This window comes from Pelmatolapia mariae, linkage group LG6, assembly GCF_036321145.2.
Source record: "Pelmatolapia mariae isolate MD_Pm_ZW linkage group LG6, Pm_UMD_F_2, whole genome shotgun sequence".
NCBI classification, from domain to species: Eukaryota; Metazoa; Chordata; class Actinopteri; order Cichliformes; family Cichlidae; genus Pelmatolapia; species Pelmatolapia mariae.
The window spans coordinates 33,908,920-33,936,492 of record NC_086232.1 but is presented as its reverse complement, the minus strand read 5'-3'; the positions used below and the strand labels follow the sequence as shown (position 1 = coordinate 33,936,492).

The window sequence follows — 27,573 nt, the reverse complement described above, 5'->3', positions numbered from 1 at the left end:
TGTGTGTGTGTGTGTGTGTGAGAGTGAGAGAGAGAGAGAGAGAGAGAGAGTGCGCGCATGTGTTTAGTGTTAGTCTCTTAATGTGCTACTTCTCTCCTTAGGCAGCCAATGCTACAAAAATATTGGTATATTTAAAAAAGAAACAATGTGAGAAGAGAAAAGACTATAACCAGAGGCTACATTTTTCACCATAATTTAACCAGCCCAAGTGTTTAGGATCTCATAATGAAAAAAAATAGCTTTTGGAGTTGGACACAACAGTGTGATTAGCTGACCAATATAAGATATCTACCGCCCCTTTGTGGATGACTGTTAATACTACAGCCAGATACAACCATTATACACACACATTGTATTTGGTGCACTCTTGCCATCTTAAGCTATGAACAATACAAAGAGTCAACAGTCTGTATGCCTCCCTCTGTGGGTGTGTATCATCACGGCAAAACCTGGTCCTGAAAACTCACAGCAGGAATTGCTACAAAGGTGTGTAGCTGTATATCTCCAGACAGATCTTTTCAAACTGAAATAGAAACTATAGAAATACTCACAAAACTTTACAGATTTGCAGTAGTTGAGCGCAAAATGAAGGTCAAGATGAGTCTTTAAAAGAAATCTGCATTTCATTTTCTTTGAGATTGCCTACTGTATATGAAGTATACAGTGTGCATTTTCTAAAAATATAATATTTTGGAAAATTGGTATTGTTGCCTCCTAAAACCTTTTCTGTAGTTTGTAAAACAGGGAACACTGTAAGACTGGAGACCAAGTTGAAAACCAACCTAGACCGTTAAGATTGCAGTAAACCTAACTGTTAACAATTTTATTAATAATCTAGCATCACCTTTGGGCAATAATAATAATGGCAATAAAAGGACATCAGAAACATTGAATGGAGTGCATTGTAGTTTGGCAGAAAAAAGAAAAAGAGAATAACAGTACTTTCAGGTGTGTTACAAAAAACATGCAAAAGGTAACATGATATATAGTAATCATTAATTTTATATTAACATCTGATCCGGTAACAATCTGGACAGGCTCACATTTGAAACCCAATGAATGAGCACTGTCTCTGCAGTTATAGTATACAACCCTTTTTCTAGAAACTGCAAGCAGCTGTTTTCACAAGCTGTAATAAACCCAGACAAACAAGGTTAGACCAAAGGTTAGATTAAACCATGTAATCACAGCTAACCAATGATCCAGGCTGATGTTATTTGTTAGTCTGTTGGCTTTGTTTCAATGTGTTCCTGGCTTTGGTTGCCTCACTGACGGGTAACTGAAATGTTATTGACCAGTGAGAATCATGTAGCTGAAGGTCATCTGAGGGAAAGACAGACAATGTGAAGCACAAAAGGACCTACAACAACCAAACTAGCCATAATGTTTATATTCTCATGCATTTCCCAATAGTATCTTGAACCCAGTCTTCATGCAGCTTATCCCAATTGATTCTAAGTGCCATTTCTCGCCTGATTTCACCACCTCATTCACATTCAGCATTTTCTTTAGAAAACTATAACTGTTGGAAAAACAAAAGCTTGAGGAATGCATTCCATTTGCAGAGTATCTCATACAGCTTCTATTTCCTTCCAGTCTCTGTTTTCTAACTTCCTGTCTCTATGGGCAACAGCACAAACAAAACAAGCTGCTTCCTAATGATGGACAAATGTTCAGCCCCAAAGCTACCACTGAAGACACTGACGTCATGTAATTTTTCTTAGGAATTCTGCTGCAGGGAGAAACATCAAACAATGAATACAATACACTTAGGAGTAATTTTAGTGAATGATTCCATACTTTTTATACAAATGACATTCAAACCAGAAAACCAGAAAACCAAAAAAAAGGAAATCCATCAGAACAGGACAGTGCAATGTACTGTGAAAGGTATGTGCACTCACCATATTCTAGGCACATGTAAACCTTCGTCTTCATTCAGTATACCATTTTCACAGTTTCAAATGCCACGACACTACATACCCAAATGGAATTAATGATGGCTCAGTTCCACTAGATATTCCAGTACATAACAGCACATGCAAACAATAACCTGCACTGCTTGGAATGCAGAAACATTAATACACCTGTACTGTGTCTACTGTTACAAGTCTGCTATGAAGAAGGCCTAGTATCTCATCACTCTTGGCAACAATGCAATGCATGACATCATGCAAATATAAGTCAAGAGTTTTAGTTAGGGCTTTTTTCAATTACCCTCTCATCTCCTCTGTCCTCCTGCCTGTGACTAGGAAACCAATCTCTGTGTGTTACATTAATGAATACTAAGTTCCTATAATGCATCTGCAGAGAAAAAGGGTGAGATGAGCCTGACCAGCTCTAACTACGAACAGGTTTCGGCTCAGCCCACCTAAATGGGCGTATTGTCCACCTAAAGAAATGTATGATGTATTTGTTCATCAATTACAAAACACAGGTACCATTTCTAACTTTTGACTGGGTTGGCAGCCTACAGATGATGCACAATGTCTTCCACTACATAGTTTCAAATTGACACCGTCCTCTGACTCTTTGAGTTTGCCAATTGAGTCAATCTGTTGTTCATTTTATTTTGTTTTTTTAAATTGTAGTTTTCTAACCTGCTGTCTCTGATTTTGAGCTGCCATGGATTACAGGTGAAAAGTAGATTCTAGCATATCTAACAATATTAATAAATTAATATACCTCAAACGTGCACTATGAAAAAATGTCTCAGCCTCTTTCTTCTCATAAGTCATGACACTGCTTTCCTTTAAGTTGCCTTTACAGTTTAACAGTATCTATATCAGTCTCAGCAATACTGTATTTACTTGGTATTGGATCATTACCAAAATTTGCAGTGTTGCACATCACTGATCATTATGCAAACAGGACTAAATGTATTTTGTATGTATAACTTTTTTTAGTTATTTAGTTATTTAAGTTTATCAGCTGCATGATCAAACTTCTCCCCTACATTAAAAATAAAAAGACGTACATATATCTGCACATTCTCCTCATATTGTGGCCTAATTATCATGGACACTCCTGCATTCAGCATTAGGCTAAAACTAAAACAAAGAACATCCACAGGTGATGGTGCTGTGCCAAACATCATGTTTAAATTAAGGAGAAAAGATTTATCATGTTGTTGATGTTGTTGGCTTCTGTCTGGATCTGGATCATCAACACTTCCGCTTCCATCTCTTATTGGAGAGGCTAAGATGTACAGAGAGGAGGGAAGGAAAATAATAAAAGCTTTGTAGCCTTAGTGATGAGAACAGGGGTTAATGGTCTCATCGTGCCATCTCATGTAAGCTTTGACTGTGGTATGATTGTTAAACATTTGTGTTGACAGAAATGCTCACAACCCATATAATGACTACAGCAACTCAGCAGAAAAAATGCACATCTAACATATTCAACCTCAAATAAGCAAACAACACCAGAAGACTGAAGATTTCGGGTTTAAGTCCTGTGTTCCAGGAACCAAGGCTCTAAGGCTGTAGTGGCACATGTCCATCCAAACAAGGCAGATGAAAAAAATATACTATGGTCTGATGACGTTTGCCTTCTGCTCAGGCTACAGATGGTATGACTCAAAGTTGGCATCAACAACATGACCTCATGTGTCCTTGTGTCAACAGTCAGGCTGCTTGGTAGTGGTGTAATGGTGTGGAAAATGTTTTCTTGGCAAACCATGAGCCCTTAAAACCATCAGTCATGGACTGAATGCTACAGCCAATGTGAATAATGAAGCCAGCCATGTGTGCAGTATCTCCTTACGGCCATCTTCTTACAGCTACTTCTAGCAATGACAATGTGGCATGCCAAAAGTATCCACAGAAGTTTCAAAATGATAGTGCTTTTATTGAACTTCAGTGGCAACATCATTTAAAGTTCTGCCCAGTGTTAGTATGACATTCACAATATAGTGTTTGCTGAGACATTGTGTAAGAAGTTCAAAAGATTTTTATCTGAACTTTACTTCCTTCATCTCTGAGGGATTCTTTTCGTGTGCATGAAATAACCATAAATCGAGTTTTTTCATTTTTAGTTATTCGTTTATTTCTTGAAAGTGAAAACATATTTTGGATTTCCAAATCTGACGCCTGTTCATTGTACATTTTAATAAGATCGAACAGATGATGTGATGTAGCATGATCCTGAATTATCTGATTTTTCACAGTAGTTGTTGGATTGTGTGATGGACCGAGTTGAAAAAGCAGGAGGAGTCAGGAATTATTAGAAAATTAGGGTTTTCATTTATTTAACCCCAAAGATTATATTTACAAAAGTAATAAATGAGCTCATATAAAAGGTCAAAGAAACAAAACTAAACTCAGGCAAAGACTGAACTTAACAAACCAAATGACTGCCCAAACAAACATAACTGACCTATACAGGAAATGACACACAGAAATATATATATTGGCTGATCAGACCACTATGACACATGAGGGGTAACTACACAAAAACAATTGTAAACAACAAATGATGCAGTACAGTCTGGTTTGTTAATAAACTAAACACTAAAGAAGAAAATCAAAACTACTGAACCCTAATCTCAAATATTTAATTAAGTACAAATACTTGGTTTTTAATTAAAGAAAACACACATTCTCCCCTTCAGCAGGAAGTGGTGGTGCGATCCAACCATCCCTCTTTGTATTTAACAGCTTCAAACCCCGGCCACTACCTTTTGTCTGGCAACTCCCAGGGATCATGGCAGGTAAGAAATAAAGAAACAAAGGTTAGTGGAAAAAACTAAACAAAGTAATGAACTGATATGAATACATAAGTAAACTAAATGTGCACGCTTACAAATAGAAGAAATGTCCATCCATCCATCTTCTTCCGCTTTATCTGGGGCTGGGTCGCAGGGCCAGCAGCATAAGCAGAGAAGCCCAGACCTCCCTCTAATCCAGCCACTTCCTCTAGCTTATCTGGGGGAACACCAAGGCGTTCCCAGGCCAGCCGAGAGATATAATCTCTCCAGTGTCCTGGGTCTGCCCCGGGGCCTCCTCCAGGTGGGACATGCCCGGAACACCTCACCCAGGAGGTGCCCAGGAGGCATCCTTGTCAGATGCCCGAACCACCTCAGCTGGCTCCTTTCGAAGAAGAAATGTATCCAAACCAAACAATAAACTTATTGAAACTTAAGTGAAACATTAATACACCTGTACTGTGTCTACTGTTACAAGTCTGCTATGAAGAAGGCCTAGTATCTCATCACTCTTGGCAACAATGCAATGCATGACATCATGCAAATATAAGTCAAGAGTTTTAGTTAGGGCTTTTTTCAATTACCCTCTCATCTCCTCTGTCCTCCTTAACTTATTGAAACTTAAGTGTGTTATTGTGTTCAAATGAAAAAATAAAAATTCATAGGAGTTACCGACTTTAAAGTGTGGCCATGGGTTTGGCTATCACAGATTGGCTGTGACAACTGCATATTCATAAGGTCTAACCTACTCTGGAGAAAGTTTATTTACACAAGATTAAGGGAAGGAGTTAAGCATCTAATATAAAAACTGTTTCATTCTTGCACAAAGAATCTATTTTGATTGGTGCATTTCAATAACAGAGCTGCAGTACGAACAAAAGAAATGCAGTCACAGACTTTTGATATGACACAAACAGGATAAATGTAATGCACTGGTACCCTCTCTGAATATATAGGATAAGATTATATCATATATATGTACTGTGTTTTAATCGCATTCTTGATCTTGTCCTGACGTATGGCATAGAAACTGAACATTTAACAATAGTTCCCGAAAAACATCTTTTATCTTACCATTTCTTAATTACATTTAAACTTAACTGATTTTTTCCTATCCAGGGACTGAAGACAGTATTTACTGTAGATGGTAACCGAATCTGGCACAACACATCTTTTAGTGTTAGGTTTTAAGTGATACGTTTTGTACATGGTCCCTGAAATAAACAGAAAAGAAACAATAATGGATTACAGCACCGGCATATACATTTCATTACAGTAGATGTCTGATAAGTGCTGTCGTTTCATTGTTTTGTTTTTTTCTACAGTGCTAGGTGCCAACACATTGAGCCTTATGGTGTATGACTCTGGACACTGTGGCTTCATAAAGGCCTCAATGAAGCTAGACATCTTTCTGTTTTGTTAGGATCAGATGAGCCGGAACCATACCTTAGTTATGCTGCAAAAGGCTTATGTTCGATTTTGTGCTTGAGTGGGGGATAGTGATGTGTCGGTCGCGAACGAAATGGCTCTTAGAGCCGGATCTTTGATGTGAACGATGCGAGCCAGCTCCTTATCGCGAGCCGTGGGTTTTTCTTTCTCTCACCCTCTCTCTCGCACTTTTTTTCCGCTGCACTCCGCACGCGAGCCTTGTGCTTTGCACTTGGAAGAAGGGGGAGGGGCGGTAGTTACACTCGCAGTAGCACAGGAACAGAGCGGGAGGGAGAGAGAGAGAAAGAGAGTCAGGGAGAACAACGTCACATTAGAAAGGTATAGTAATCATCCACAACTATTTTCAGTTGCGGATGATAAAGGATTCAGAAAGTTTATTCATGCAGGCCCATATGACAGAGAATGTACATCTTCTTTTTGTTTTCATATTTTAATTTATATTTAATTGTGTTGTGGTTTGCAGTGTTTTGTGTTGTTTCACTTTAAATTTGTTTAAAAGAAAAAAAAGCTGAAAATTTAAATAGTTAAAAGTTGAAATGTGAATAGTTGGTTTTTGTATTATATGATTTATTTATTACATTTTATGTGGAGTGAATAAATAAAAGTATATTTACGGTGGCCCCTAGAGACAAAGCACGTACAAACTTCAAAACACGTACGAACTCTGAAGCACGTAAAAACTCCAAAACGCGTACAAAACACAACAGAAGTGCTCCAGGATGCTAGGCGCAGTGTTGAGCTTTTGTTACCTAGTGGCTACACAAGCCAGCAAGTACCAACGACCGGATTTGGTGTGTGGTAGTAACAGGTAAATGAACTTTTTTTTTTTAAATTTTTGAATATATATGAGTGCTTGTGTATAAATACACAAACAATACACATATGCTTTCAATTGTGTAATTTAAGTGATCTAGGTAGCTCTGTTTTGGAAGTTTGTACGTGCTTTTTGGAGTTTGTACGTGTTTTCTCTCTAGGGGCCACCATAAATATTTATATATAAACATATATAAATAAAACCACTTGTTTTTACATTAGTAATTCCTTTTGTGCATAATTTTATATTATTGTTAATAATAAATTAATTAAAGCAATAAAACAACCTGAAGAGCCGGTTCGGAGCCGAAAGAGCCGGCTCTTTTTAGTGAGCCGAGCCGAAAGAGCCGGTTCTCTAAAAAGAGCCGGAAATCCCATCACTAGTGGGGGAGCGGAAAGGAAGTCCACAGGGAGTCGCAAGGTGCTTGTCTATGTATAGTGTTTGTTATCAGTGGAGGCAGAAACAAAAGTATGTGGTACAGCCAGACTGTGGACTACTCCTGCTTGTGCCGTTAGTGGTCAATTGACCAACCAAGGAATGGATTTACAAATAGCTGAAGTGAAACAAAGCGTTAAAAACAATGAAATGTGAAATACTGCAACAACTGTACTGTCTGTACTTTTATGGTTGCATTTTTGGTGTACTTCACTCAGTGATCACAACAGCATGCAATTATCTCAGGTGACTGAGTTCTGTTTTGGTAACCTAATTCTCTTGTGCCTTTGAAGAACCAAACCTGGATTAGCTTAACCAAGACCCAGGATCATCCCATTGAATAAATCAACGTTGAATGGATGGTGAATGGGGCTATGGATAAGGCCATATCTGAAAATGCTGGCAAACTTGTGTTTTGTTTGATTGGTGGCCTGTTATCCAACATAGGTTAAGTGCTCAGTTTCTTCATGTCTGACTTAAAACCCTGTGCACAATTATCAAGATTTTTTTCAACCTTTATGTTATAATTCATTCACTTAATTTACTATGACACAATACACCCTGTAAATTAAATCATAATGTAATGTGACTACAGTAATATATTATATTGAAAATGCTGACACCCTGACATTTTCAAGTTATTGACAAGTTAACTAGTGACCTATAAGAGCAAAATCAGTAACTATTTAACTAGTTAAAGCCCCTGTAGTTTTTTAAAGAGAGCAAAAGGTTGGGGGTCAGAGGGAGAGTTTACCGGATTATGGATTGTGAGCCACAAAAGAGCTTATGACTTGATCTTGGCTCAGTGTAGCTGAACTCTTTCTGCAAGTCCCAGCAAGTAGATCTCTGAGCACCGTTATTCTGTATTACTCAGGAAATTGGTACTGAATGCCAACACACACACACACACACAAACACACACTGTTGCTCAGTTGTGCTAAACAAGCACTGCAACATGCAAAACTGTATTTGTCACCAATCTTACCCATTTTCATCTACGTTTTGATCACTCTCAGGCTACATTTAATTCATTATTCCCTTTACCTGATGTCAGCAAGCTAACCTAGACTTTACCCTTGGTGTCGGCCTGTAACATTTGACTCGATCTTTAGGACTCAATCTCTGTAGTTTATTCTATGCAGTGTTATCTCTCACAGGCATGTCACCGAAACAACAAACAGTGTATTATCCTCGTTCTTCAACTTCCAGCTAACCAGCCAGCCCAGGCAAGCCAAATTTTCCGGCTGTGCCCGGTTCCCGTTGTCATGGAGATGACGTCATGCTGCAGCACCGGGAGGAACGGCGCAGCCGCGGACGGAGGGAGGGGATGGGGAGCTTAAACCGCAGCCACAGCTCCTCCGCCATTCAGCCAGACTGCCGACTGAGCCTGGAGGGCCAGGACTGTTCAACTGCAAACCCGGAGCCCACCGCAAGCTTCCCCCTGTTTCTCCAGCAGCAGCTCTCCGTGAGACACCCCACACCGCAGCGACAAAATGCGTGAGATTGTGCACCTGCAAGCCGGGCAGTGCGGGAACCAGATTGGAGCCAAGGTGAGAAAAACAAACAGATCCCTGCTGGCATGTCGTCTACCTGTTAACTGTAGTCGGTTTTATGTAACGAAACACAAGTTTATCCTTGCTGCTGCTGACGTGTATCCAAGCAAGAGGTCATGCTGCTCACAGGAAATACTAAATAGGTCAGCATAGTGGGGTGGAAAGTCTTGAATAAGCGTACAAAAGCATCCTTCAGGATGGGCGGTGGCAAGTCGAGACGTCCCCATTATTGTCACTTGATGCACTTTTAAATGAACGACAGCACATAAACGGGGACGACGGGGTCTTATCGGTGTAACACAGCATGCTGGATGAAGCTTATCTGCGCGTAAGAATATATTGATTTAGGGCTGACAAATCATTATTCGGGAATTTAATGAATGAACTGACAGCAATCCTGTGTGTGTCTGTCTGTGTGTGTGTGTGTGTGTGTATGGGGGGGGGGGGGGGGGGCACATTGAGAGGGGTGTGGCTCAGACAGCGAATTCACAGGAACACCGGCAGGCGTGCAGCCATGCAATTTTTTTTTCCACATATGCAATCATATTTAATTATTATAATAATAAGTAGAGCTTTAGGCTGATATTTTATTACCCATCTCTTAAACCTACCCTTCAAAGGTGTCTGTGAACCAAAGACATAAGATGGCTTGAGAAATGTATTACACGAGATTCTGAGGTTGGATTGATAATAATACTAACAAGAATAATGATTTAAATTCTGATTTATTTTTTTTTCTAATTTTTCAATTCATTATTCCCAAATACCATCAGAACAGAGCAAAAGCAGCACGCGTCACACCTTAGGAAATATTTACTCTTATATTATTGACCTTTGATTAAATTTGTTGTCAATCTTCTAAGCGATTAATCACTTGGTTGAGCTTCTATGGTTTAACGAGTACAGCAGGATATAAATAGCGTTGAATTTAGCTGTCTGCATTTGAATGTCTCGACACTGCCACAGCACGCATTTAACTGCTCTCTGGCATGTCTGTCTCTAATCGACCTGTCTGCAGTTCTGGGAGGTGATCAGTGATGAGCACGGCATCGACCCAACAGGAACCTACCACGGAGACAGTGACCTGCAGCTGGATAGAATCAACGTCTACTACAATGAAGCTTCAGGTTGGAACTTTTGAAAGGCAGCTATTCACTATATGTGTCGACCTTTGCTTTCGAATAGTCTGTATTTGACCATTTTTAACACGTGACTTTGTATTGCAGGTGGAAAATATGTGCCTAGGGCCATCTTAGTAGATCTGGAGCCAGGCACTATGGACTCTGTCCGCTCTGGGCCTTTTGGACAGATCTTCAGGCCAGACAACTTTGTCTTTGGTATGGGATCAACCACACAGACACACACAAAAACACACATATTTACATGCCTTATTGATTATACAGAAGGTAATGATAGCTGAAGTACTGACTTTGACAAGTAAACCGTTTAAATAACAAACTTTGACACTTTGATAGCTAAATATACTTTTATACAAACAAACCAATCAAACAGCCAATCACAATGAACTTGCTCCTTCCAGGTCAGAGTGGAGCGGGTAATAACTGGGCGAAGGGCCACTACACGGAGGGAGCCGAGCTGGTGGACTCTGTTCTGGATGTGGTGAGGAAGGAGGCTGAGAGCTGCGACTGCCTTCAAGGCTTCCAGCTCACACACTCTCTGGGTGGCGGTACTGGCTCTGGTATGGGAACTCTGCTAATCAGCAAGATCCGTGAGGAGTATCCAGATCGAATCATGAACACCTTCAGTGTGGTGCCCTCTCCTAAGGTAGAGTGATTATGCAAACAGTCTTTGTTGTTGTCTGTTTGTCTCCCTTTGGTTTTCCTGATCTTTGCCTTTTCTGTCTCCAGGTGTCAGACACAGTGGTGGAGCCCTACAACGCCACACTGTCTGTCCACCAGCTGGTTGAAAACACAGACGAGACTTACTGTATCGACAACGAGGCCCTGTATGACATCTGCTTCCGCACCCTCAAGCTCACCACTCCCACTTACGGAGACCTCAACCACCTGGTCTCCGCCACCATGAGTGGGGTCACGACTTGCCTTCGTTTCCCCGGTCAGCTCAATGCTGACCTCCGCAAGCTGGCTGTCAACATGGTTCCCTTCCCTCGTCTGCACTTCTTCATGCCCGGCTTTGCTCCACTCACCAGCAGGGGTAGCCAGCAGTACAGAGCCCTCTCTGTGCCCGAACTCACTCAGCAGATGTTCGATGCCAAGAACATGATGGCCGCCTGCGACCCACGCCACGGCCGCTACCTCACCGTGGCCGCTGTGTTCCGAGGGCGGATGTCCATGAAGGAGGTGGATGAGCAGATGCTGAATGTGCAGAATAAAAACAGCAGCTACTTCGTGGAGTGGATCCCCAACAACGTCAAGACAGCCGTGTGCGACATCCCGCCCCGTGGCCTCAAGATGGCCGCGACCTTTATCGGCAACAGCACTGCTATCCAGGAGCTGTTCAAACGCATCTCTGAGCAGTTCACGGCCATGTTCCGCCGCAAGGCCTTCCTCCACTGGTACACTGGCGAGGGTATGGATGAGATGGAGTTCACTGAAGCGGAGAGCAACATGAACGACTTGGTGTCCGAGTACCAGCAGTACCAGGATGCTACAGCCGAGGAGGGAGAGTTTGAGGAGGAGGGAGAGGAGGAGGTGGCCTAAGGCTGAAGTCACTCATTGTTTCTCATCTGCACTCATGACTCCATCCAACCATCCATCCACTCATTCCGGTCCTACTCTGCTCTTTTTCTTTTCTTAGAGCACTGTCCTTTCCCAGTTTTCTTGTTCCTGTATTTTCTTAGTTCTTCCCTTTTCTGTCTGCCTCTTCTTTTCTCCTCATATCTCTTGACCCCCCTGACCCCCTTTCCTGCCAGAGTAGGACTCACACTTTAAACATGTAAACACAGTGCTCTTTAGAGGTAGCTAACACAGATGTGTGCTTGTGGATTATTTGTCAAATTATTTTTATTTTTGGGGGTTTGCTTTGCTTAGTGTTTGTTAATTATCATCGGTTAAACAATTGCATACCTGGAACACATTCACTTCATTCAAATATTATGACTTGTGTAATTGGGCATTGATTAAAATACATTTGTGGGAAAAATATCCATTTGTGTATTTACTTTTTTCTCTCACATTTGAAGTTCACTCTGATGCACTATTATTAAAATAATACTTCAGTCTGGAAGAGAAAGAACTTGATTTTAACTTTCAGCCTCGATGTCACAGGAAGTAAATCAAAATGGAGACCTGCAACAGATTAGGCAGTGTGGCTTCAGCACCACAAGGAGGCAGTATGACATTTGTGAGTGTGGTTCTTGTCTGAGCAGGATGTGCATGTGAAATTGTCGCCTCACTACTTCAGTATTTTGTTATGGTGTTCAGTTCTAATTCCTGCTTATGTGAGCAGTATCAAGAAACACATTTAGCTTTCTATGTAGGCTATATGATTTATACTAAAGTGAAACCAGCACCTTTCAGTTCCTCGGTAAAGGCTGCCATTACGTTGGCACTCAGGGAAAGGTTTAATACAGAGTGAAACCCACTTGTTTCATATGTGTTTATCAACAGGTTCCTGGCAACTGTTCTAATGTTAAAGTAGAGACTTGTCCATTTTAAAAACTTAAATATGCAAATCTCCCAAAGTTTTTTGTAACTTCTTTAATTTTGCAGCTGCTAATGTGAATATGTGGTTTTTGTTAAAAGTCAAATTTGCATTGAAAATGCATGAAGAACAAAAAACATTAAAAGATAAAGGAATTTTAAGCCAAGTGTCTATAAATGGCCTGATAGCAGACGTCATTCATACACGAAAACCACACATACTGACATAGATCAGGAAGTGTTCTGTCATTCCAGTGCTGATTGAGCAGGCTGCTGTTACTGTTGCAGTCTCTGTCACTGTTACATCAGAGGTATGGTTGTCAACTAGTACACCTGCTGAAGACCTCTCTCCTCTTGGATGCCACACATGGACACAGTCGCATTTGGACAGTATGGGCTCCAGACTGAAGTAAGTAATTATGTCATTTTTGTGTGTCGACTTCCATCACCATCAGTATGCCCGTCAGTCTGTTCTTGTGGTTTCTATTACTTCCTCTCGCAACTGCACAGGAAGTTTCCTGTAGCAGTTCTGTCGCCTTCTATCTGTTGCCATATGCTTCACGGTACATTTGTTCTTGTTCACAGCAAAGAGAAAAGTTCCTCTTTCGTTCACACATATGACTAGTTTGTATTACTTGGCTGTTGATTTGTTCTCAACATTACACCTGGTTTATTTTTGTTTATGCTCAGAATCATCTTCGTTTTGAGAAAATTGATGCTAGACGTGGTGTCAATTCGAAGCACTGTCTCAACATGTATATGACTATATTTGGTGGGTAATGGGTTTTAAGAATAAATTTGTGTCATGGCTCTAAATCTCTTTCCTGTCAGACAAAACCCTGAGCGAACCTTCTACTGGTTCTTTGAAGCAACTTGCCCTGTAGCCAGAGACAAAGGTGAGGCCTCTGTGGTTTATCATCTGTTGCAGAGCAACTTAGCTACGCAGAGTGATTTGTCAGCACTGGACAAGTTGATTAAAATTGCTCTTCCATTATTTTCCGTAACTGTATAAACCTACCTTTTGTCATTTTCCTACATGACACACAGCACCGATTTGAATTTCAAGCACTTGGCTTCAAAAATAAAAGATGATGTTTTTTATTTATGTATTATAAAATCATTAAAACGTCACCCCTAGTCTTTATGAAGGTGTTTCTGCTTGCACTGAGAATTGTTCATGCTTCCTGTCATGTGATCAAAAAAACCCACACAGCCTGTGTAGTCAAACATGAACTACATAGAAAGATGGTGTAGTGATCCCTCTGACTGAGCAGCTGAGCATGTGCAGGAGACCTTAAATGCTAAATAATAATAATAAATAATAATAATGTTTAAAAAGCATTATATTTATACATTTGGAATCATTTGCCACTACTTTTACCTCATTATTTTCTTTATTTTCATCATAGTTATTTTCTAAACTTTTAAAAGGCTGCTACAAAATAACTTCTAAATATGTTTTAAATGTAGAATTAGCATTAGTATTTGTCCGCTCACTTATTTTAATGTTACAGATCCTGGACTGCTGTTTCAGTTTCCAGAAGACTTCAATGATGAGGTAGCTTCTTGTGTTTTCCTGCCCTTGTGAACAAACGTGATAATATTTATGGATATGCTTTAAAGTGAAAAAAATAGCCTTTGTTTTGTTTGTGGGTTTTTTTTTTTTTACACACAGTGAGAACCAGTGTTTTAATTTGTTCAATATGAAGCTTTACTTCTTGTTTCAGTTAGATTCCTGAAACATCAGCTTACTGACATTCTCATCTACAATAGGGGAACACCTTAAAATCATATCATAGCATAACATTGTGTGTGCTTGTTAACTTACTGGTCCTCTAAACTTCCATGGCATGCCCCCTCCCCCTCTCAGGCCTGAAAACAAGCAGAAAAAAGGTTCATGCTCCACAATTTTTTTTTTATCTTTACAACAACAAAAACGCTTCCAAATTGAATTAAAGTGCTGCACTTGTGTGGCCAAGCTATAGTTAGATTACTTTCTGCTATGCACCCTGACAGAGTTCACACTATGCATCTAGATTATTTGTCCTGTTAGGTTTTCAAAATTGTTTCCCACTCTCTAGGAGTCCTGTCAAACATTGCCCAGGTTCTGCTTCCCGTATGATATACAAAGGTGAGTAGAATAAACTTGGTGGTTTACTTCAGGTTGCATTTCTGTATCATTTGTGTTTCATATGTTGTCTTCTCTCTACATTTGTCTGCTCAGAGTGAGAGATGGGGTGGCTGTGCAGCACTTTACTTTTGTTCTAACTGACCTTGAGGGATGCCAACGCTTTGGCTTTTGCCGTCTCACCAACAGCACACATACCTGCCTTTGCATTCTAAGGTACACTTCAACATGTGTGAAAAATATTTTAACACCAATTCTATTTCCATTACTTTCGTTTTCAGGATACCATTTTTAAAAAGCGTTGTGGTTGTGTTATTTTTATCAATGTTATTACAGCTATCTTCCATGGTTTGAAGTGTTTTACAAACTACTCAACAACTTGGCTGACTATCTCTCAAAAGGGCAGGTATGATTCTCATGTGTAATATTTATCTTCTCCCACTTGTCTCTTATCTGCAGTTAAACTGTTCATAAAATATGGACACAGCATTTGTTGGTTTGTAAGATCGTATATTGAGACTAATAGCTGAGCGTTTTGTTCATTTCCATTTTCCTACGCAAGGTTGGATTTGACTGAGAAACCAAGGACAGTGAATACTCTTATGGTAGTAACTTGTCAACTATAACATAGTTACACATAGCAAATATACTTGCTGTATTGTATTCAACTTTTACAGGATCCTTGAATAATTCTGTATCAAATAAAAGAATGCAGGTTTAAAGCAGTTCTACTTTAGTTCTACATTCTACTAACATATGTCCAGGCAAGAGGCTTTGTCCATCTGTGTCCATGTAGCATCTATTTCAGTATGCTTAACATCACCACTTCATCTCTTCAACAGACCAGTGAAATGAAAGTTCTTTTGGCATCACTCTACAACCAGCCCCTTCCACTGGCTGCTGGATCGGTCACCCTGCAGATGGTAAGTCTCTAATTAGCCAACAAGAACTTGGAGTGACACAAAACTTTACTGCTGTTTTCTGTCAGTGGTTAGTGTGTTGTTGTTGTTTTTCTGAGGGAGAGCAGGTTTTGGTCAGCACAGAAGTGTCCCATCCTGTTGGACACTCAGAGGGACAAAAGGGGGTGAGTCCCACAGGAGTTCACGTGGTCTGGAATCACAGCTTTGTAGATACAGACTAACTCCTGCTGGAAAACTACAGTTGTCTGTGCTTGGTGGCTAAAGCTGCAGACTAAAACCTTGTGTTTAAACCAAAGCATGCACAACATGCACTAATATCTGGCATTCCTTATAGCCTTTGGAACAATTTGTTCATGTATCCAAAAGCCATAAACATGCCATTATGTTACTGACCCCAACAACTGTTTTGTCTTATAAGAAATGCCTCTGTGTGGCCGAAAGCTGTAACAGGTTTTATTTTATGAATGTTTGTGCTTTTTTGAGTTTCATTCCAAAATAAATCGGTTACCTGAAAAACACATTTACTCACCTTGTGCAATTCTTTTGCATTAAAATGGAGAATATATTTAGAAAGTTTCAGTCCTGGTTGATGAGGAAACTCTTATCATTACAATGGAAATAGCAGGTGTTACATTAGTAGCATTTTTTTTATATAGTTCTAAATGTTAGTTGAGTTAAGTCAATTTGAAGGCAGGGAGGATTAGTTTTACATAAAAATATTAAATTGCTTTGCAGAAAAATGCTAATCTTAAAGAGCAACAAAATTGAGTTTAAATCTCATGAAGGATTTCAAGAGTTGAGATTTGAGTTGAGTCAGAGACTGTATATAAAGGATGGACAAATACACTGTGCTGTCGCAAACCAACAAACCATTGGTTTGTTGACTTCTGTTGTGAAATGTCAGGCTAATCATTTTTCATCAGTGTCCTAGTTTTGCAACCACACCCTATGAGAATCTCCACGCTTGTAAAATAGTGTCTTGTCAAATACTAGCCAAATGCCAAACCATATGCTGATTATTTTTATTATTACATTGGATTCCTAGGTGACTTTAGGATTTTTATTTGATTATGATACCTTGTATCAGCCTCAGATATGTATTTGCATTTATATGCTTAATTAGTGCTGTATGTGCCTGCTTTGTGGGTGGTTGGGTTGGGGGTGGAGAGTTTTAAGGCTTGCTGTGTATACTTGATTATATTGCTTGTATCGTGCATCTCAGACATACAGGCTATAAGATACTTGTATCTTATAGCCTGTTAAATGTTGTTTACTTGCCTAGGGACTGCAAGTGGAACGTAGGTAGTAACTAAATATGGTAATGGCATGTGAGGTCAGTAAGTTTGTTCATGGTTCCTGACAAATACAAAATGCAACTAAACCTCAAACTATTAAAGATGATGTGAAACTGGTGATTGTGGCCACAAACCTTTTAGACAAATGTTCTCTGAGGTCATGCATTGAGTAAGTAACAGAATGACTTTCAAAAAGAATCCTACCTATATTATTTCATTTTGCAGCCAGATGTGCCATTGTCCGCTGCCCCCACCCTCCCCCCACTGGCTTCATTTTTAAGACCATGAAGCTATATCCATCTTTTATATACAGTCAGTGATTATTTTTTAGCTCACATAACTGTGTGTGCATGTGTAATTGATTGCTGTAAAGGGAATTTTGGAATGAAATACCAAATTATATGTCTATAACCTTTGATGTGTGCATATAGGATGTGGAAGATACTAATCAGCATACTAAACCGTGCTGCTGAATGCAAAAACACTTCCAAAAAAATTCAGAGACATTGTTTCCTTAATATTATCTCATGGATTATTGATAGTGTTGATAAAGTATGAACAATGTTTTATTTCATATGTTTTGGCAGGTTCCATACTTCATCGCTCCAGACCCCAGAAGTCTCCCTTCCATACCTGAAAATGTAAGCATGGTTAGGTTAAAAATTTAAGGCTAAATTTTAAATTCAACAAACAGTGATGGATTATGTGAACACGCTTTTCCCCACTTCAAGCTAATATTTCCATCTGTTTCTTGTTTTATACACCAGAGGAACTTGACCGAGTTGATTGTGGCAGTAGACGTGGGGAACCTGCTTCAGCTGTATGCCAGTATGCTGTTTGAGAGACGCATCCTCATCTTTGCCAGCAAACTCAGCACTGTAAATTACATAATTCTCTTTTATCCATTGCTTTACTTTACTTTAAATTTATTTACATCAACTTTGTGGTATAAAAGAGAACTCCCACCCCCCTAACCCATCCATCACATTTGGTACATGACTAATATGAATTAATTTTCACACATCAAATATAATGAAAAGTAACTAGGCCTTATCAGGTCTTAAAATGATATAATTACCAGCTCAGATGAACAAAAACACATGCCATATCCTCCAGACAACCGAGGAAACAAAAGTATCTTTCAGTTTAATTGTTTTTGTCCACTACAGAGGACATGATGAATAGACGGGATCTAAATTGGATATTAAATGCCAAAATGCAGAAGCAGTGTGTGTGAAAAACTAACTATACTCATTGATTCGATAGATTGTTTAACCACTTTTGTCAGCAATAACTTGAAGGAATTATTTTCTGTATGACTTTGTCAGTCTCTCACATGATTGTGGAGGAGTTTTGGCCCACACTTCTATACAACATTGCTTCAGTTAATTGAAATGTGTGCTGGAGTTTGATTGGGCCATGACAACACCTTCATTCTTTTTATCCATTCTACTGTACATGTACTATTGTTCTGTTCCATAACCCAATTTTGGCTAATTTTGTCGTCTCAGTGACTGCAAAGTTCCCATGTCCTGCAGCTGCAAAAAAGCTCCAATCATCAGTTTTATCTCTGTGCTTGATAGTTGGTATAATGTGTTTGTGTTTGGGTTGATATGCAGTGTTGTGGCCAAACATCTCCAGTTATGTCTACTCTGTCCAAAGGACATTGTTTCAGAAGTCTTGTGGTTTGTTTAGGTGCAGTTTTGCACCCATGCCGTGGGTGAGGCGAGGCATTCTCCTGGCAACCCTTCCAAACAAGCCATACTTGTTCAGGCTTCTTCAAATTGTTCTGCCATGAACTTAACATAAGATGTTACCCGAGGCGTGTAAAGTCTGAGACCAGTTGTTGGGACTGTAGCATGGTCTTGTCATGGAGTAAATTTGCTTTAACTCACGGGAAGACTGGTAGTTGTCTTAAGTGTTTTCCACTTGTGAATAATATTTTTCATTTCTCGTGTCTCATTGTTGAGTAATGGATGTCAAATTGTTTGAAAATGGCCACATAAGTCTCCCCAAGCTCATGGGCAGTAATAGCTGCCTCACTATGATCATTGCTGATGTCTTATATTTTTTGGCATTGTATTAATACACACTTAAATACTCCACTCCAGCAAACTGCCCAAACTTCTGATTTTGTTGATGATGAAGCAACATCTGCAGGCCACTTAACCCTTAATTCAACAACATATGTAGTTTTTCACACAGTGCTTCTACATTTAAGCTTAATTTGTCTTAAATAAATAATGGCAGGTCATGTTGCCTGTTGATGTTCATCAGTTTAATGTTCTGATATGTTAAACCTTAGAATGGAGAGGGGCTGTGCTTTCTCTTTATGACTGTACAACTATGTTCGGTCAGCTGCCATTAAAGACAGTAGCAATGCTAGTCTCTGCTGAATCCATGTAACTGGAAGTCAGACGTACAGCAGCTAGAACATGTTTGAATCTATAGTTTTGTAGTCATACCTTGACCACTATTTTTGGCATGTGTCAAACCACACGGGAAGATTTGTGTGCTAAAGCTTTTCTCCATTTTGTGTGTTTAGCTGACATCCTGTGTGCATGCACTCAGTGCTGTGCTATATCCCATGTACTGGCAACACATCTTCATACCTGTCCTGCCACCGCACTTACTGGACTACTGCTGGTGAGATTTGTCTGTTTATGTATTTAACTGCCTACCTATCTATCTACATATCTGCCTTCCTGCCTACAGCTGTTTAATTCATATTTGTTTTTTTATGGTCACAGTGCACCCATGCCTTACCTAATAGGGGTCCACAGCAGTCTATCTGAGGTAAACTGCCGACCTTATACTTCAATATAAAGCCATTGTTAAACTCAAATCCTCCGAATCTGTCAGATTTGTCCCCAGATACTGAAGCCTAATCTGTTACTGTCTGTCTGACAGAGGGTGAGGAGTCGTGGGTTGGAGGAAGTTGTTATTCTGAATGTGGATACTAACACCCTGGAAACCCCTTTTGATGACCATAAAAGGATACCTTCAGATGTGGTAATAAATAGTCTTAGTTTGTGTGATGATGCATAAGCTGCTTCTTTTGTTTCCACACGTTGTTATTTTAAGAAGGAAAGTGTGATTTCACTAACTATTTTCACCCATTCACTGCAGCCCTACACGCTACTATGATCTTCAACCTTCATAATCTTCAACTGGACCCATGTGAGAATAGCTTAGATGACTGTCTGGTAAACTTGATTTGCCTGCTACATAGTCTAACAATCAGGCAGCATCCTGGCTGAAATCAAGCACTGGACTATTTCAGGGGTATCAAACTCATTTTACATGGTGGGCTGCATACAGCCCACTTGTATCTTAAGCGAGCTAGATCAGTGAAACTCCCCTTTCTGTCAGTGTCAAGTTAACTTTATTGTTCCATGATGAAGAAAAAAAAGGAAATCTGTCAGCACGACTCTTCAGACTTAAAGTGAAAGAAATAAAATCACATTAAAAGTGGTAGCTTATTGCCCAGATTTTTTTTTGTTTTAAGCTAATCTTAAAAACTGAAATTTCTATACTAAAATCTGAAAAAGTGAAAAACAGAAACATTTATGTTTACAAAGTTACAGAGGTTTCATTAGAGACATAGCTAAGCACTTTGCAATTTAGCATAATTTTGTAAGTTGAAATTTCTTCAGTACTAAATAGCAGAAATTAGGCTTTCATGTCGGCGGTTATTTTTTTTTGGGGGGGGGGGGGGGGGGGGGGGGGCACTCAGTGGCCGACAACACTGTTCACAATGGTGAACTGTAATAAGCAAGCGAATAAAGCAGGAAATATCACTGTCAGTTTTTTTATGGGAAACTGGTCTCGAAGCACAGTGAGAGATAGATATAATTGCACACGTTTGATACCCTTTCCAACTATTTTAAACATGTCTGAAGCGAACTATCTCACGTTACGTACTGAAAGTAAGGAAGGGCAAGTTTGGACAATTCCCCAGCATATTCTCTTGATTTCGCCTCCCTTTTAGTGGTAAAAATGACAATAGAATACAATGATGCTACTTAGGTACAGATGTTATGATGAAAACTAGGCTCAAAACCTAAAAAAAGGAAACAAGAGTCCTCTTAACACATTTGAAATAGTGTTTACATGTGAAGAACATGAGACAAATAAGACCACTAATAAACATAGTTTACTAGTTATGGTTTAAATACATTTAATTCGTTACAGTATACATTACAGTTGGACCAATCAGTGATTTTTAGACTACCTTAGGTACTGAAAAATCACAAAGTTTTATCTCTGAGCAGGGACATACTGGGCCCAGAAACTGTGCTAAAAGAACTAAATTTACACCATGCAAGATTGTCGAGTTGCTCAAATAGTTTTTAAGCCCTTGTAAAAGTCAGCCTCAATAGTATGAACTAGCTTCAGTGCAAGTTTCCTGACACAGAAGTACACATTCAACAGTTAAAGAGGCACAAATTCTGAGCGCATATATATTAATAAACATATTACAGATATAAATACAGATGCTGTATGTGTCCAGATGTCCGGATTGAAGATGTGTTTGAAGCGCCAAGCGGTGTCACCTGGATGTGGTGTTTCTCAGGCCTTCCTGAAGGCTCAGGCTCTGCTCTTTGGAGGCTACAGGGATGCACTGCAGCCTAATGAGGTCTGTCATACATGACATACATATCGGTATTTCTATATGTATTTAGAAAATCAATTTAGGCACTTTTATTTCCACATTTACCAATATGTTTAATTTAAATTCTCAATATTCTGCAGCTCTGCACATCTGTTATATCAGTATTTATTTTTAGGAGTAATTCTTCTTTTGTTGTTCATGACCATCTCTATGTGTTGCTTGTTGCAGGAAGGAGAAATATGTTTCTGCGAAAACCTTTTTTCAGATCACAAATCTCCGAGTATGAAGCAGTTCCTTCAGAGTGCTGTTCATTTGCAGTGCTTCAAACAGGTAAACACTGCCCTCTGCTGTACACTTAATGCAATTGTAATAGTAGCTGAGCAGTGGTTGGACAGAGATTTAGAAAATGTTGGAGCTGATTGTATAACAGCCATTGATAGAGATGTATAATTTGATGGATTGTGTTATGCTAAACAGATTACTATTTTTTAAAATAATAATAATCGTTATTTTTTACATAATTAACAAAAAAGATTTTGAATTTGGTGTGAAGTCAGGTGCACAGGCCAAGCATCTTCATGTCACTATAAATGAGTGAGCTGTTTTGCCGATGCTGATCAAACAATTTCATAATTGTTGTATATTTGTTTGTTTTTTCAGTTCATTGATGCTCGTTTGGATATTCTGAATAATAAAAATGAACCAGATGATCTCTTTGAGGAGGAGATTATAAAGTGTGAATCCACAGCAGGTGTGTATCTGTATCTTTACCTGTGTGGTTGTGCATGTGTATGTCCATTTTTTTTCATTGCTTGCTTATGAAATTATTTCTTTTTGTAGGAAGAAGTAAATCCTATCAACAGTTAGTTGGTAATTTAAAGGTAAGTTCACTTAATCTTCGTTGAAACACTAATGCATTTGGCATCGTCTTGGCAAAAATTCTTGCATTTGTACTTTTGACAGAAAGGAGGAGGTGCTCTCATCCTCAACATGAAGTCCAAAGCAAACATGAGAGTGAGTACAGTGTTGAGGTGGTTTTTTTTTATTATTATTCTGAACTATGACTATGTTTATGTTGCACTGCTGTAGGTCTGTTACTAATCTGTTTATCTGCTTATCTCTTCTAGGCCAAAGTTCTTGCCAAGTCAGGTCTGAAAAACCTGCTGATACATAAGGTGAGCTCATGTTCATGTGGGCAAATGCTTTGATGGATAAAAATTATACTGTGTTAAAATAAGCTTTTGTTTTGTGTTTGATGCAGGTTAATGATGAAGAGCACACCCTTCAGAGAGGTGGATCGGTGTCACACCGCCGTGCCCAATCTGACTGCCTGCAGAACCGCCTACCAATCACACAGCACTTCGGGAGGGTGAGATACCACAATTTACTCACATGCACCAAACCCACATCTAAAAAAAAATCACTTTTTAAAAATCTAGATATCTACACTCACTGGCTTTATTAGGTACACCTCATTACATTTAGGCATGTAAAAGTGATCAAGATGACCAGCTGAAGTTTAAACCAAGGATGAGAATAGAAGAGTAAGATGGTTTAAGTGGCTTTATACATGGCGTAGATTGGTGTCAGATGGGCAACCCAGTATTTCAGAAACCACACAACCCACACAGCTGTCTTTCCAGTTTGAATGGTCTGACAAAGAGAAAATATTTAAAGAGTCACAATGCTCCACGTGAAAATTGCTTGTTGTTGTCAGAGAAGAATCGCCAGATTGCTTCAAGCTGAGAGGAGGGCAGCCATTATTCAAATAACCTCTCATTACACCCAAGGTATGCAGAAAAGCATGTCTGAAATAACAATACATTAAACCTTAAAGCAGATAAAAAAATCTTACAGCAGAACATGACCACACGGTATTATTCCTGTCAGCTAAGAACAGGAAACTGAGGCTACAATTTAAAAACTCACCAAAATTGGGAAAGAGATGACTGGAAAGGCCTTGCCTGGTCTGATAAGTCTTCATTTCTACTGCAACATTTGGATGGTAAGGTCAGAATTGGGCATAAACAGCATGAAAGCATGGATCCATCCTGCCTTTTTTCAACAGTTCAGGCTAAAATGGCCTCCACAGTCACCAGATCTCAATCCAATAGAGGATCTCAGGGATGTAGTGAGATGGATTTCCAACACTTGTGTGCAGCCAACAGATCTGCAGTAACTGCATGATATTATCATGTCAATACAGACCAAATTCTGTGAGGAATGTTTACAGCACGTTGTTGAAGTTATGAAAGCGAAAAGGAGTCTAACCCAGTACTAGCAAGGTGAACCTAATAAAGTGGCCAGTCATGGTATAATATAAATATAACCTTGTGACCTCATTTGCTTCTGTATTGTCTTATATATTCTTATCACATTTGAATGGTTTTCTTGTGGAAAAATTATATTACCAAACCTTTGCTTTGTTGTTGCATCATGTCAGTCACGTCCCCGTCGACCTGCTCAGAAATCTAAGACTCCTAGAGACAAGGACATCATGAAAGACAGTGAAGATACATGGGATGGGTAAGCTGTGAGGAAATATATTCACTCATGTACAGAGTGTTTTAGTATACACTGAGGCTGTAACAGCTTAAGTCAGCATTGCATTAACTACTTAGTCATATTAAATGTAGCTGTACTTGTTCAGTTCAATTTATGTAGTGCAAATTCACAACAACAGTTGTCTATCAGCACTTTATATTGTAAGGTAAAGAATCTACAATATTAATAAGAAACCCCAGCAATCACACAGCCCCTTGCCAAATGGCAAGAGTGGGAAAGGAAAACCCCCTTTTAACAGGAAGAAACCTTCCAGGAAGTCAGGGAGGGGCAGCATAAAAGAAACACTATGAGAGAAAAAGACAGTGCAATAATTACTAATGATTAAATACACTAGTCCTGTTTATAAAGGAGTAATAAAAAAAGTGAGTGAAAAAGAAACGCTCAGTGTATCATAGGATGCCTTCCAGCAGCCTAAGCTTATTGAAGCATAACTGAGGGATGGTTCAGGGCCACCTGATCAGCCCTAACTATAAGCTTTATAAAAAGAAGGTTTTAAGCCTAATCTTAAAAGTAGATAAATAATCTGTGTACTGTCTCCAAACTGGGAGCTGGTTCTGTAGAAGAGGGATAGCTGAAAGCTCTGCCTCCCATTCTACTTTTGAAAAGTCTAGGAGAGACGGATGGGATGGAGTTCATCTCTCCACATAAGACCATGATTTCTCCAGAATGTTTCCCAATTATTTATGAAACCCACACCATTTTTTGGACACTGCTGAGACAGTGAGAGGTTTAAGGAGAACATGTGGCTGAACATGACAGGAACACAAAGTGATGCAGTGAATGCAGAGTGAATGTACCATTCACCAACTGCTTTTCAGATTAGGGTTTAAAACAAAACAGATAAAAACAGATCAAACAGGATTCAGACTCCTTCCCTTTTGCCAATTTTTTGACTTTAAATAAATAAAATGGAAATATTAAGTCCTTAAAGCTGTACTCTGTAAGTAAAAACAAGTGTATAAATAACTAAATATTATTAAATTAACATTCAGACTTTTACAATCCACACCTGTGATGTGAATTGTATGTTTTAATTAAATTTTAGATGTTTGTAAAACTCTAAGTTTAACTTTGAATTTTACAGGTTAGGAAGGGTTTAGAAAGACACACGTGGTTTATGGACAATCCATCAATTCACATAGTCAAAACCAAGCCTTCATATCTAAGCAACTCTCTGAAGACCTAAATAATAAACTGATGGAGAGCCAAAGAGTTTATCAAACAGCATGTGGAAAGAAAACTGTGTAGAACTCCAAGAATATGTTAGAAGAGCATCGGGCACTAATTATCATTTGGATAATATACTGTATCTCTACAGTGGAGAATTTTTGTTCATACCATTTTGCTTGTTGCTTTCATTTCAGAGCTATGTCTGGGTCCAGGACTGAGCCTGACTCTGAGCTCCAGAAGGATGAAGAAGAAGATGATGATGATGAGGAAGATGCACTGCTGTGTGATGAAGAAGAGATGGATCTTCTTGGGGAGATCTTTGATACACTGAGCTCTCGTAGCTCCCATGACCGTGGCCTGCTGTACGGCACCCGCAGCCTGGATCTGTTTGGGCCAGACAGCCATGACTTTATCACACGGGTAAGAAAACGGGTACAAGTGTCCCTAACACACACAATTAGATGCAATTTCTGATCTGTCTGTGTTTTCCAGCGTGTTCCAACCAATCCAAGCCAAGAGAGCCTGTCTCTGTCCATCAGTGGCAGTGGCAGCTTGCACAGCTGGAATCTGGAAACAACAGAGGAGTTATCAGACCTGACAGCGGATACTGACTGGCCATGCATGGACACTAGTGTACCAGAGGAGGAAGGGTTGGAGAATATGAATATGCAGTCAGAAAACAAAACAGAAGAGCCAAAAAATGGACAGAAGCAGGACGGAGAAAAACGGGAAGAAGTGACAGGAGCAATAAATGGGAACCAAGCAGAGGAAACTGATGATCAAAATAAGTTTAAGGAAGTAAAGTTAGAGGAAAATATAGAGAAACAAGATCAGGGAGAGGGTGTAAGTTTAGGGGAGCACCCGGTTAATAAAATATCTGCCGAGAGAGATGAAGGCTTAAAAGAAAACAAAGAGGATGAGCAAAATCAGACAGAGGAGGTAATTGCAGAACCTGAGATGGAAAGAGAAACACATGAAAGTCCAAAAGCAAGAGAAGAAGAAAAAGAGAGCCAACTGGAGAAAAATGAAGAGGTAAGAGGATCTTTAAGCAAACTTATGAACCCAAATCCTCAACATCCCAACTCTGTGGAAGAAGAGCAAAATCAAGGGAAGGAGGCCGTTCCAGATACTACAGTCCCTCCTGGGCCTCAGATTCCTGCTGTTGACCCTAACCCTACATCAGTTCAAGAAAAAAAGATTGAAGTAGCTGCAAGAAAACTGGAGCAAGAGGTAAAGCAGACCCCCTCTCCTCCTAAAGTGCTATCTGCTGCAGCACGCTTTCAGTCTCAAGGATCCACCCAAAGCTTCCAGGTAAAGTCCAGGGTTAAGGCCTTTACTGAACCTGGGAAACCTTGCACTGTGTTCAGAAACAGGGAGAATGCACAAATGCCATGTGACTCAAATACATCAGAAACAAACAACCGCACGGAGGAAGCTGAAGAGGAAGAACGACCTCCAGTCAAAGTGTCAGAACTGAAGAAGAGATTTGAAGCTTAAACGATGCTGGTTACATTCTAGTTTTTGTTACTTAAAATCCAATTAAATGGATACATTTGGTTTCTCTCTGCATTTCCCCTGCCTCTCCGTTACTCTTAATCCCAAGCTCATTTGGTTTTACTGAAAATATGAATTATGAAATAAAAGTCAACAATGTAGTGACCTCTGTGAATTGTAGCAAATGTTACTCAAATGAGGGTGAATGTTGCACTTGGGGATAAGTTTCAGATGAACATTTTGTGCATTAGTATTTATGAATATAACAAGCTGCACTGTATAAAAAAACAAAATAATGAAAAAAAGAACAATGTTCCCATTTTTTAAGTAGTTTTGGACTTTTTAAAGGCCGTCTCTCTACAATAACAAAAACAATACTGCCACACTCTTACAAACTGGCTGTTTTCTTAGTATGTAAACACATTTTATTGCTTGTATATTTTATACTTGGTGAAATGGTTAATTACTTAGAATTAAGACAGCATGGCTGAAATAAATAAGAAGAAAGAAAGAAAAGTAAGTAAGAAAAATGCATGAAAAACGTTTTTCCTGTTGCCTGCTGGGAGACCAATTTGTTACTGAAAGAAAAACATTTTTCTTCAAATGTATGTGTGTGGAAAAGGCATGCTATCCAGCAGATTCTTTAATAAAAACTGACGCATTCTGGGTATTTACATTTTGCGACCATTTCGCTTACGATCTGAATAACCTGAACTTGAATAAAATAAATACTTTGAAAACTGCTTCTCAGCTTCAATGCTCCAAGATGATGGGCAACAAGCAGGAATACTTGGTGTGCACATTGCA

At 39.3% G+C, this 27,573-nt stretch overlaps 2 protein-coding genes across 3 annotated transcripts; both read left to right on the top strand.

Moving 5' to 3' along the window:
* The first annotated feature begins 8,732 nt into the window (after positions 1 to 8,732).
* Positions 8,733 to 12,081, top strand: LOC134629375 (tubulin beta-4B chain-like). The gene is made up of 5 exons (XM_063476663.1): positions 8,733 to 8,953; positions 9,975 to 10,083; positions 10,183 to 10,293; positions 10,497 to 10,741; positions 10,825 to 12,081. The coding sequence occupies exons 1-5, from the start codon at positions 8,897 to 8,899 to the stop codon at positions 11,635 to 11,637; spliced, it is 1,335 nt and encodes a 444-aa protein (XP_063332733.1). The 5' UTR covers positions 8,733 to 8,896; the 3' UTR covers positions 11,638 to 12,081.
* A 116-nt stretch (positions 12,082 to 12,197) lies between these two features.
* Positions 12,198 to 27,573, top strand: dennd1c (DENN domain containing 1C). Of its 2 annotated transcripts, XM_063476660.1 has the most exons (23): positions 12,198 to 12,988; positions 13,411 to 13,475; positions 14,094 to 14,137; positions 14,661 to 14,710; positions 14,804 to 14,923; positions 15,044 to 15,113; positions 15,550 to 15,630; positions 15,726 to 15,791; positions 17,510 to 17,563; positions 17,690 to 17,800; positions 19,468 to 19,568; positions 19,673 to 19,718; positions 19,833 to 19,934; positions 21,436 to 21,561; positions 21,766 to 21,867; positions 22,198 to 22,288; positions 22,378 to 22,418; positions 22,501 to 22,551; positions 22,665 to 22,712; positions 22,799 to 22,906; positions 23,981 to 24,063; positions 25,467 to 25,692; positions 25,765 to 27,573. In XM_063476660.1, the coding sequence occupies exons 1-23, from the start codon at positions 12,972 to 12,974 to the stop codon at positions 26,767 to 26,769; spliced, it is 2,808 nt and encodes a 935-aa protein (XP_063332730.1). In that variant the 5' UTR covers positions 12,198 to 12,971; the 3' UTR covers positions 26,770 to 27,573. The 2 variants fall into 2 exon arrangements, with proteins under 2 accessions (XP_063332730.1, XP_063332732.1); XM_063476662.1 differs by lacking the exon at positions 15,726 to 15,791.

Coding starts and splice junctions, on each gene's coding strand:
- LOC134629375 (XM_063476663.1), top strand. CDS start 8,897: ATGCGTGAGATTGTGCACCTGCAAGCCGGGCAGTGCGGGAACCAGATT. Junction 8,954..9,974: donor GGAACCAGATTGGAGCCAAG/GTGAGAAAAACA, acceptor ACCTGTCTGCAG/TTCTGGGAGGTGATCAGTGA. Junction 10,294..10,496: donor GCCAGACAACTTTGTCTTTG/GTATGGGATCAA, acceptor TGCTCCTTCCAG/GTCAGAGTGGAGCGGGTAAT.
- dennd1c (XM_063476660.1), top strand. Junction 17,801..19,467: donor TTGCCAGCAAACTCAGCACT/GTAAATTACATA, acceptor TTGTGTGTTTAG/CTGACATCCTGTGTGCATGC. Junction 25,693..25,764: donor GCCATGACTTTATCACACGG/GTAAGAAAACGG, acceptor TGTGTTTTCCAG/CGTGTTCCAACCAATCCAAG.